Source organism: Gobius niger (assembly GCF_951799975.1).
Source record: "Gobius niger genome assembly, chromosome: 8".
Taxonomy (NCBI): Eukaryota; Metazoa; Chordata; class Actinopteri; order Gobiiformes; family Gobiidae; genus Gobius; species Gobius niger.
Genome location: NC_136859.1, coordinates 6,443,852 through 6,456,134, shown reverse-complemented (window position 1 = coordinate 6,456,134; position 12,283 = coordinate 6,443,852). Strand labels below are relative to the sequence as shown.

The 12,283-nt window shown below is 40.2% G+C and overlaps 1 protein-coding gene across 1 annotated transcript; it reads left to right on the top strand.

Moving 5' to 3' along the window:
* Positions 1-2,312: 2,312 nt before the first annotated feature.
* etsrp (ETS1-related protein) lies at positions 2,313-11,396 on the top strand (the record flags this gene model as incomplete). The annotated part of the gene is made up of 8 exons (XM_079561623.1): positions 2,313-2,389; positions 4,205-4,286; positions 7,014-7,136; positions 7,215-7,286; positions 7,451-7,624; positions 9,043-9,270; positions 9,999-10,117; positions 11,148-11,396. Exons 1-8 carry the CDS (start codon positions 2,345-2,347, stop codon positions 11,394-11,396), a joined length of 1,092 nt encoding a protein of 363 aa, XP_079417749.1. The 5' UTR covers positions 2,313-2,344.
* Positions 11,397-12,283: the final 887 nt, after the last annotated feature.

The window sequence follows — 12,283 nt, the reverse complement described above, 5'->3', positions numbered from 1 at the left end:
AGATGAGATGTATGGAGTTGTGAGCAGAAAGGTAAAGGTCTACAATGATGTTTGGGCTTTTGCGCCTTTCTGTGCGTAAAAATGGAGGTCATTAAGGGCTAAGGCGAAACACTGCAGGTTAATACAGGAAAAAGTGAATATATATGAATTTGAAAATGTTTCTGTTGATGACTGTGTTAAATAAAAGAGGGGACAATGCAGCGCAAGTATTATTTCCTTTAATATGTTCATACGGAAATTAATAATGCGCAATATCATAAAGCCTCACCCGAAAACTGTACAAGTGCGTAATTGTGCCATTGAATCTAATGGGTAGATCCATGTTTCATTTATTGGTAATTTTGTGGTGAATATTGGATGTAAATATTTTTGTCACTGAAGATTTTGTTTTCTTATTTTAATATTTGAATACAGTAGCTTTGACCGGGGCAACAAAAATATCAGTCTTATGTTTCTAAGATCAATCTATTGGGCTGGGAATTGCATTAAGCTCTAGGGGGGAAATAATTTAGCATTTTGTCAAGGATGAAAAAACTGGAACTATTGTTACGTTATTACGTGATGTTTTCAGGGGCGGACTGGCCATATGTCCATTCTGGAAGAGCACAGAAGGGCCACTGGCTCGAGGGCCACCAGTCCCGCCTCAACCGAGCTTTACCCAAATCTAAAAGCTAAAAAGAAAAGCATCAAAATAGAGAAAAAGAGGATGAAAAGTAAACAAAAACATGAGAAAAACACAGGAAAAAAAACACAACAAAAAATTATAGATTTTTTTTTTTTTTTTAAACAACAAAAATATGACAAAAATGTGGCCACATGACGAAAAGTTTCCATCACTTTTGTAGGTCTTAGCTTTCAAATGAGGTGTTACATTGTTGATCTCCAGTCGAGAAGCTTTTAGATTTGGGTAAAGCCCAGTATAAGAAAACATGAATCTAAAAGGAATTCCGTGGAGTATGGTGTGCCACAAGGTTCAATTTTGGCACCGTTATTATTTATTATTTATATTAATGATTTCGCTTCTGTTTCTACGACCACCTTTCCCGTTCTTTTTGCTGATGATACCAGTCAAAAAAATAATGATAAAAAGTCGACCTGGGGAAAATGCACTCGTTAATGGTGGCAGGTGGTAAGAGGTTCAAATATGTATTTGTGGAAGTGCACAATTACGCTAATTTGGGCCAGGCTGGTCAGAGTCCAGGGCTGTTTTTCAGTCCCAGTCCGCCCCTGGATGTTATCACATGCATTTTGAGGAAAATACTCTTCGAATATGCGTTTTTCCAGCTTTATTTATTTTTTCATCCGGGTGAAAGCAAAGTTGACGGGGAAAATGGGCCCAAACCACATATTTAGAAAGAGAAAGAGCGCCTCTTCTTATGGCTCCTCCTCGTAAATATCTGGCTTTCCATCACTAGAGCTAGAATAAAGAACAAACAACAGACTCAAGCTTGTCCAAACCAGCTCAAAAATCAGCCTAATCAGCTCTGAATCATGTCCAATGTATGCACCTACAATGCACGATTAAATGCGTAAATATAGCACTTTGTCTTCTCATTGATAAACAAAAAAAGATATAAGGTTCAATGAAACCAGAAGAGGCTCAAAACCTCAAATACCACCAGCGGTCCAGGTACCACTGTCTGAGAACCGCTGCGCATCATCCTTGTGTTGCGCAATGAAGTTTGGACATTGTGCTGCAGCCTGTGCGTAAAACTTACCCAAGTTTCATTATTTGCAATAAGTGTTTTAGTTTTCTATAGTAGATTCCTTCGATTATACTCTACTGTTGTCATCCACTTTGTTTTTCAGAGAATTTAGGTCGATTTCTTTCAATGCGCAACTTCTTTATGGCTTTTCCAAATCATTTTCAAAGTGTAATATGTCATTGTCGGACGCTTGTTGGTGTAACACTTCAGATAAGTCTACGTGCTCGTGCGTAAAACCTCTCCATTTGTTTAGGACAATATAATAATAAAGTAAAAGTTGAATTAGGCCTATAGCATAAAAAAAACTGACATGCAAAATCCAAAACATCTAGAACTATTTTTTACAACCCTTCACAAATCCAGCCCCTGTTGTGAAATTCTCGGCTGTTCTTACTCAGACTCTGGAGACGCGTTTATGAATGACCTGTTTTTTGGGGCCGTTCCTCTGACGCCGCGCTCGTGAGGAAACAGGAGCTGAGGAGTGAGTGAAGAGTCACGACGCGCGCGGGGGGTTCAGACAGGCAGGCGCGCCCCCGCCCCGCCGCGCGCTCCCGTGCCTGCCGTGGCCTCGTATTTAAGCGGGATCCCGGACGCAGCGCGCGACAGTCCGACGTGTTCGCACCGCGTAAAAGAGGACAATGTACTGGGACACGGCCATCAGACACGGAGAGAGCAAAGCGAAGGTACTGCGCCACTCGTGGGATTATGTTCTAGTTTGGAATTTAAGTTTTCTCTGTGGTTATTTTCTTTATTTGGAACTTGTGTTTTCAATAGGTTAGGCTGAAGCTTTTAATTCCCCATTTGCCATGATGTTAATTGGCGGAGGCGGGTAATTCATGGCGTAACATTGTGAAGTAACTGTACTTAGTCGTTACACAGTACTTATTTCTTCTTTAGTTGTTATAAAGTAACAGCACTTTTACTGGTTTCTAATATTGAGTAAACATGAGATACGAATAGGAATCAGAGTTTATCTAATTTAAGCTTTTGAGTCTTAAAGGGATGATTTGTTGATCTAATTTCAGGGAGAATTCTATATGTTTAGTTTGTCCTATGCGATACTATAAAACAGTTTCTTAATAGGTTTACTTGGTTTCCAAATTATTGTTTTTCCCACTAAATAGGCTACTTTTTACTTCTTCTTGAAGCTATTGCAAAGTAACGTTTCTCTCAAATGAGTATAAATACTTTTGGCTACTCAACCAGAACCAGAAGACATCACTTGATTTGATACGGTTTTAATTGAAGGTTAAAGACGCAATACCTGCTTTTTTCTTGCATTTGTATCAATTTCCTGAATTTGTAGGTGAGTTTTCTTGCATTGACCCTACGATTCATGAAATGTGCCTAACCATGAACTCGAATTAGGAAAGTTAGGAGAGTTTGGATCACAACGAACATTTTAACATCTGGTATAGTGCCTTTAAGAAGAGTAAGTGAAGCCAGTTTTTCACAACTCACTCTGGCCTGTGCTACTTGTTAACAATCCATTATCATTTTTGTTTGATTGGTTCTATCTCTCCACATGTATCGTGTGTGTGTAGAGGCTGAATGAATGACTTTTCCTGTTGAATGAAGGGGAAGAGGTGGACAAGGGACTAAAACTGGGAAACTTCTAAATGCCATTTTACAGGAGTGAGAATGAACGGTTTAGTCCTGGTCCCAGTTTTGTTCTGGTTCTGGTCAGAAGTGCAGGACTTAAGACTTGAGAACAGATACTACTGGTCAAATATTACTCCAATAAAAGATACGTTAGGAAAGTGCTGTATTTTGCTGTAGAAAATAGTGAAGTATTCAAACTTAAAGCCACACTGCGTAACTTTTGGACCATACTGTTGCCATCAATACAAACATGCTCCTAATGACTGAGCTCGATGCAGAAAATGTTATTTTTGCAATGTGTAATCAAAGAATGGATCTGGATGAGGGGCTAGCCCATTAAAATCTCAAATTCTTCTGAGTTTAGTCGACATCTCCATGGAAACGAGCCGGAGACGTACCCACTCCCAGTAAAGTTACTGTCATGTCTTAGGAGAGCTGAGCCGCTCACAGCAAAGGCACAAGTTTAATCTTAAGTTTTATCTCTTATAAAAAAAAATGCTTGTGTTTCAGTTTTATTTATTGGGTAAAATCTTACGTGGTGTGGCTTTAAATTGAAAGTAATAAATGATAAGTATTAGTCTTTAAAAAACACAACAGTTGTGCATGAATTCACTAAACACATGGCAACATGACCGGGACAAACTTTCTTCCTTGCTGCGAGTCAATGGCAATGACAGTACATCTGCACAGCGCCACCTATTGTTCTGGAGTGTGTGTTTTAGGCTTTTTAAATGAACAAAATTGCTTTTATTCTCCGCGTCTTCTCTTTTCATCATGATATATAGTCCTGGTTTAGTTCTGGTTTAGTCCTAAGCTCAAAGTTGCAGGCGTAACGTGCAGCATCTATGGGGTAAATGTTGATCACATGAATGAAATGAATGGTTTGTGTTTTTCAGATGGAAATTTGTCAAAGTGGATTCTACAGCGAGGACTACAGGACTCAAGAGGTCCCCGCCGGACTGGACTTCACGAACTACGGTCAGTCCAGGACTAAACTAAACACGGATGAAACCATTAAGACTAAACCATGACTAGACCAGGAAAAAATGCAGGACTTACTGAATCAGGAATGACCAAGACAAGGACTAAACTAAAGCTGAACAAAGTTGAACAACATCAGAACTGAGCCAATATTAAATCAAAACTGATATGTAAACATCAGGACAAAGGATTGTTGAGATTTAAACCAAGACTAAAATCAAGCTTTGTCCAGGCTTGGGGTTAAACCGGATTAAGCCATGTTAACGGTTTTCTTCTTCATCCAAAATGCTGAGTGTTATTGAACAAAGTGGTGGCTCAGATGTTATTGTTGTAGTGAAGAGCAGCTTCGACAAACGTGTTTCCTCTGTCCTTCAGATCAGGAAAGTCTGCTGTCACTATCTGAGTGTAGCAAAAGTCTGCTTCCCCCGGCTTTAGTCCTTGTTTTACTCCTGGTTCAAAGCCCTGGTTTCAACTTCATTCCTGATCTAACCTTAGTCTATATAGTCCACATTATGTATCCTGGTTTAGACCTTTTCTAGTCATGTTTTAGTCCAAGTTTAAGTCTGCTTTAGTCATACTGCAAGTTAAAAGTTATTTTGAAACATCTACCATTGGAATAAGTATTTCCATTTTAACCCTAGACCATCATCACTAACGCCGGGTGATTTTTACCTGAGATAATCCATCTGATAAAAAGTACTTCAAAATCTATCAACACATGACACATTTGAGTCGTGTTTTTTCATATTAAACTGTGTCATGTCTAATAAAATGAAAGAAAAGCATCATGAGGGGACCATATAAAAATGCCTCAAAATTACTGGAAAATTAGAAATTTGGGAACAAAAAATTCCTAAAAAATAAAATAATGAAGATGGAAACTTGTTTTTTTGTCGACCCATTCCTGGTATATGTGAGACTTCTCTGGTTCAGGCTCAGTGTCCTCGGCACAAACACCCACAGGAGAGAAAAACTAAATATGTCATATTTTGAATGGGTATAAATGACCAGCTGACTAAAATAACTATGTGTTACTCACTTACTGTGAGGCCAGAGACACCGAGCTCTGCGACAGGAGCAAAGCTGTAGATGAAGTTGCAAAATAAATGTGGCAGTCCTGAATGTCAGCCTTGAAAGGGGCAAGAGCCTGATTAAATACACTAACCCTACCCTACCTTCTATCACTATTGCTGGGTTATAAACACCCAAACATTTGTCTGTAGGAAAGTGTGTTTTGGATTAGGAAAACACCCAGGCCATCAAAGATGTCAAAGACAATGCTGAATCTGCCCAGAGATACTCAGATAAAAACAGCCTAATGAAAATCACATAAAAAATAGTGTTCTAAGGTTAAGTGCAATGAGATTTTCCCCCCTGAAGTTACCTGTTTCACTTGCCTGCTCAAAGCACTTTTCTGAAGAAGAGTTGACTTAATTCTAGCAGTTTAGACTTTAGTCGCCCCACTTTGTCAAATGTTGGGCCTGCCTTAGTCCTGCAGCTGCTCCTTCATTGTGCAAACTGTTAGTCTGCGTTACTATGTGTCTGTAATCACGCGCTGCAGACTTCCTTTGGGACAGATTTAGCGCGGGACGGTCCACTCCCCGCTCCGGCCTTTCCTCTCCATCAGACCCCCCTCCTCGCCTGAAACCCTCCCCAGACCCTCCACAGACCCCATGTTGTTTCCTCCGTGGCCCATTCACAAAGCAGCGCTGAAATGTCCGCTGCTGAATCGACACTAAACGCATCACGACCGCTTTCCTGTTCGACCCCATCACACGAGCGCAGCTTTTTCCTCCCACTTCTGCCCGAGACATTTGTGAATTAATGGGACTAAGGCTGGTCTAAAACAAGACTAAGGCAGGTCTGAAACAAGACTAAGGCACGTCTAAAACAAGACTAAGTCAGGTCTAAAACAAGACTAAGGCAGGTCTGAAACAGGACTAAAACTGGATTAAAACAGGGCTAAACCAGGACTAAACAAGGGCTAAACCAGAACTAAACAGGGTTAAACCAGGACTAAATCGGGGCTAATTCAAGTCTAAACCATGACCAAATTGGGTCTTAAACCAGGACCAAGCAAGGACTAAACCCGGGCTAAACCAGGAGTAAACTAGTTCTAAACCAGGACTAAACATGACTAAACCCAGATTAACCTGGGACTAAATTGGGTCTTAAACCAGGAATTAACCAGTTCTAAAGTAAGTCTAAACCAGGACTAAATCCAGGCTAAACCAGGCGTAAACTAGTTCTAAACCAGGGCTAAACATGGCTAAATCCAGATTAACCTGGGACTAAATTGGGCCGTAAACCAGGAATTAACCAGTTCTAAAAGAAGTCTAAACCAAGACCAAACCTGGTCTTAAACCAGGACCAAGCAAAGACCAAATCCGGACTAAATATGGGCTAAACCAGGCGTAAACTAGTTCTAAACCAGGGCTAAACATGACTAAACCCTGATTAACCTGGGACTAAATTGGGCCTTAAACCAGGAATTAACCAGTTCTAAAAAAAGTCTAAACCAGGACCAAACCTGGTCTTAAACCAGGACCAAGGAAGGACTAAGCCCCGGCTAAACCAGGCGTAAACTAGTTCTAAACCAGGGCTAAACATGATTAAACCCAGATTAACCTGGGACTAAACAAAGGACTAAACCCAAACTAATCTGGGACTAAACCAGGATTAAACCATGCAGTCCTAACCCTGTGTGACTGCTCTGTGTTTTAGACTTTGGTGGTGAAGACCTGTCTTTTCTGTTAGACCCCAGTAAGTCCGGACCTCAGGCGCTCGCACCGGAGTCCGGCTTCACGGAGGCCCAGGCCAAACCCAGCCAGGACTACTGCAGCAAAGGTAGAAAACACTTCAGTCATGTACTGTTTCATCACAATTTGGAAACTTTTGAGTAAGTTTTGTCTTGTTTTTCTGCAGTACATCCCGGTGACGGCATCTTTGGCCTGGACTCGTGTCAAGACTTCAGCTGGTGGAGCTCATATCCAAACGGTGAGAGAAATGATCTGGATGAAATAAGTTTTGGGGTGTCGGCCGTGGATCATTAGGTTGCTGTAATGAATACTCAAAGGCCATAGTGCAAAGTCATTCATACTGTATATTAGATTTGCCGTATAATTTGTAGTTACATATTCTTTTCCCTTGTCCTTCCTCAGAGGTGGTGAGTGTGGAGCAGTCCTTCCATGACTCCGGTACGGGCATGTCCTACCACAGCCTCGTGCCCCAGAGCAGCCACTTCAGCCCGGCCGCAGAGTCCAGCCACAGCCCCTACAGCTCCAGCCCCTCCATCACCTCCATCACCTCCATCACCTCCATCGCCTCCGCACCAGGTCAGCAGACGGGCAAACCTGAAACCCATCACTAATGCAGACACTGTTATTTTTAGCATTTTCAGTGTTTTATTTTTGGCAATAGCAGTATTTAATGTGTTAAGCTTCTCTCTATTCAAATATAAGGACTGTTGCTTTATCAAGAATTTAATACAACATTTTTTTCTACCTTTTCAATGGGGAAAAGTCCTCGAAATATTAGTTTTTTTCATGTCAAAGCTATACAGCAAAACTCTCAACACTCAATAAATGAAGCGGAAGAATTACTTTTCTTTTAGGTTTTTTTTAATCGGTAAAAAATGAGTAAAATCCTTAAGAATCATGTGTATATATTGAGTCACCTCTTCTCAGACTTGACTCATAACTTTGCTTTACTTAACTTTGTGAATGATAGGTTGTGTTCACGACATTCTAGATTGTAATAGTTTCAATCGGAGCAGGGGCCGAGACAAAAAAAAAAAAAAAACTTTTGTCTTCCTTGATCATTACGTGGAAGTGATTGGATTCTCAAACCTGCCACGTTCATCTTTCCTCTAACCAGCATCGAGCACATCATTCTGAATATCTGGAAAGTCATGTGACCTCAGTTCATATGTGGTGAGAGAGAAGGCCCTAAAGTTTGTGACAGTTTTTGTTTCATGTCGATAGATCCAGCCGTTACAGAGATATGACCCGTAAACCCAAGGCCGTGGGAACCCAGGGTGCTGAGGGGGCTGCAGCACCCCCTGGTGGATAGTTTGGGAACAGCAGGCAATATTAATAAATAGGAAGAATGTGCAGAAAAAGCGTTTTGGGGGGTAAATTTTGTCCCTCAGCATCCCCTAGCTAAAATATCTTCCCACGGCTCTGCGTAGACCAAGTCCAAAATCCAGCCTTTTGACGGTTACCATAGTTACCGCATTAAATTATGGGCTGTTTATGATTGCTGTATTCCTAATCATGAGGAGGATTTTTGGTTTGGCTGCAAGTTTGTCTATGCTTTGGCAACCTGGAAAGTTTGGCGGTGCGGCTTTAACAATAGGGTAAAAAAGTTATTATTTAACTCATAAAATTATTTAATATTATGAATATTTCATAACTTGACGTAAATGTATCTGTAGGTAATAAGGAAGTGTTCAAATAAAACATTGGTTATACAAAAATTTTTATACAGTTTTGGTTCTTCAGACAATTGAAGAGCGCTCCACACTTGTTGACAGATCCTGTGGCTAAAACCAGTTTATAAATGAACTTAAAGGAATTCTCTGCTACTTCCACAATTCACATGCTACCCTTTAATTCAGAATAAGAGTTAATGGAGCCTCCAGAAGTTAGTCCCCTGTGACTGAACTCCGGAGGTTCTTAGCTTTCAGTTCAGTTGTCGTAGTTGCGTCGACAGACTTCAGCTTTAATTCTAATCTAATCTCCGCTCCCTGCAGGCGTCAGCGACCAGTCCTACTCGTGTCCGGACTACTGGCCTGAATACCCCGCCTCGTCCTTCACCTCTCCTCCCCCCTCGGGCCCTGTTCCTCACCCGCCTCACCCCAGCGCCAGCCCTCGGACGGCGCACACGTACTGCCCCCGAGTGGTCAAACGCAAAACTGCACCCACAGCAACGCACAGGGTGGACAGAGAGGGGTCCATCACTGCCATGTCTGCATATCCAGGTACTATAAAACTTTCTCTCATGAAGCACATCCTGGACATTTATGAGATTGTAATGTATTAGTATTAGTAGTAGATTTATCTGTTGTAACAATGTACATAGTTGTAGTAGAAGTAATAATAATAGGCTTTGTGCATGGAATGTTTTTGGCTAACTTCCTGTTGGCCAGTGTAGGTAAAGACTACTTCCTGTCCACATTTTAATATAAATTAAAGATTAATAAGACTTAAAAACAGATGAAAACTTAAAAAAAAACCATCAAACTGAGTGTGTTTCATAAAAATTAGTTCAGATGGTGCCGCAATTTTATCACTTTTAAGCATAAAAGACAGTACTTAACAGCTGCTTGTTTTCTGCCATGTATTTTTTCATGTACTTTTTTTCTCCACAGTCCTATGTAAAAGGGAATAAATCAACCCCAAATTAATCTTATATATAAATATAAAAACTATCATTAAAAATAAAATATTTGTTTGACAGTGTTTGGTCCAAATGCTGAAAACTGTAGTGCTGCCCCCTGCTGTCCTGACTGAAGCCTTGATCATTTTTGGCCTCTATTGACTATTGCCTCATTATTATGCATGACGTCATCAAAAGTATCGATATAGAAATAAAAACATCGGTATCGTATCGTCCCGCAAAATATCGCGATATATTGGAAAATCGATATATTGTCACACTCCTAAGTAGAAGTAGACTCGTATTTACTCTTCTTGTTCTTCTCTGCAGGCTCTGGTCCCATCCAGCTGTGGCAGTTCCTCCTGGAGCTGCTGTTAGACTCGGCCTGCAGGAATTTCATCTCATGGACCGGAGACGGCTGGGAGTTCAAGATGTCCGACCCCTCCGAGGTAACTACACCGACAGAGCAGTCGAAGTAGTAGTAATATTCACTTTTACACACACCTATATAGATAATAGCTGTATTTACCAGTACTTATTTTCTTCACTTTTCTATATTGAAAAATAAACGAAAAACAATTAGATAGTAAAATAGTACTAGATACTGATACCTGAACAAACCTAAACTAAAATAGTTCTCATCAAGACCCATAAAACAGAACAATAATGATATTATGTTCCATAAAATACTATTTATTTTAAATGTGTATGATTTACTTGAGCTAAACCAAGTCACTTCCCTTAATGATGTCCTTGGATCCAACAGCATCAAAACTTTTTGTTTTATATTTTCAATAACAGTTCTACCGAAAACAATTTCCCATATCACAGTGTTATCAGCTAACAGCATCAAATCCTATATATTTTATTATTTCCAGGTACCAAGCACCGTAGTATTCATATGTTGTATTATTACCAGGTGGCTAAAGACTGGAGTCAGTATTGTTAGTTGTAGCGGTAGCGGTGATAGTAATAATAATACAGTAGTAGTAATTGTATTTGTATTATTTCCAGGCATTCAAACGTTTAGCCAATATTGCAGTAGTAGGAATCCTATTTGGTATTATTTCCAAGTATCCAAAATTGGGGCCAGTAGTAGTTGTAGAAGTAGCATTAGTACAGTAGTAGTAATGATATTTTGTGTTATTCCAGGTGGCCAAGCACTGGGGTCAGTAGTAGTAGTTGTAGTAGTAGCAATGCAGCAGTAGTAATTGTATTTGGTGTTATTTCCAGGTGGCAAAGCAATGGGGCCAGTACTAGTAGTAGTTGTAGTAGTAATAATGCAGCAGTAGTAATAGTATTTGGTGTTTTTTCCAGGTGGCAAAGCGCTGGGGTCAGTAGTAGTAGTTGTAGTAGTAGCAATGCAGTAGTAGTAATAGCATTTGGTGTTATTTCCAGGTGGCAAAGCGCTGGGGCCAGTAGTAGTAGTTGTAGTAGTAATAATGCAGTAGTAGTAATAGTACTTTGTGTTTTTTCCAGGTGGCAAAGCGCTGGGGCCAGTGCAAGAACAAGCCGAAGATGAACTACGAGAAGCTGAGCCGCGGTTTGCGATACTACTACCACAAAAACATCATCCACAAAACCGCCGGGAAACGCTACGTGTACCGCTTCGTGTGCGACATCCAGGGCATGCTGGGTAAAACGGCGCAGGAGGTGGTCAGCGGCGTCAACGGCCCGAGCACGACGGCGACATCAGCGGCGCCGGACGGCCACTGGAGCTCGTCGTGAAGGCGCAGGAGCCGCTTGAGCTGAATAATATCAAATAATATCAAATGACTGGAATCTGCCTCATGAAATATCCTTCCTTCCAAATACCACCAGTACTGACTAAAATAAGAGTAAAACAGAGCCAAAGTGGATTAAATGAGACTAAATGTTTAAATTACCAATGTATTATCAAATATGAATCTTTCTCAGGGCCAAAGCACTACACGGAAAACTTAAACTCAATGTACCTGTCCCAAAATGTCTGTACGCTTTGTAAATATGTAAATAATTGTGTAGAGTTTTGTGCATTTAAATATTTTTTATACAAAGCTCTGTCTACCTCTGTATAAGGAGATTATAAGTCTACGCACTCATTGTGAATAAATATATGGATGAAGTAAAGATTGTGTGCGCGAGTATTCACTTTGGATAAAAAAATACATTAAAAAAGACTTAATTAATAGCACTAATGGAAATGGTAGAAAATGGTAGGGAAAACATTAACTATTGAATATATTGCTTTTCCTACATTACCATAAAAATCTGTCTTTTTCTGGGGCATGGCCATAATATCCATAGACCAGGGGTGTCAAACATACGGCCCGCGACCCTGATCCGGCCAGTGCCTTGTAGAGCATAAATTCGAGAGTATGTAAAAAAGAAAAGCAAGTCTCTAGCCCATTCCTGTGCGGAGTTATGATATTTTTAAGAATAAGCAGAATGCCCATTCTAGCCACTAGGGGGCATTAAATTAAAAAAACAAGTAAAGAGTTCCACACGTGTCCAGCAGAGGGCACTGACATAATCAGAGCTCAGGATATGAACAACACACTATACAGCCTCGTAATAATAATAATAATAATAATAATAATAATAATAATAATAATAATAATAATAATAATAATAAT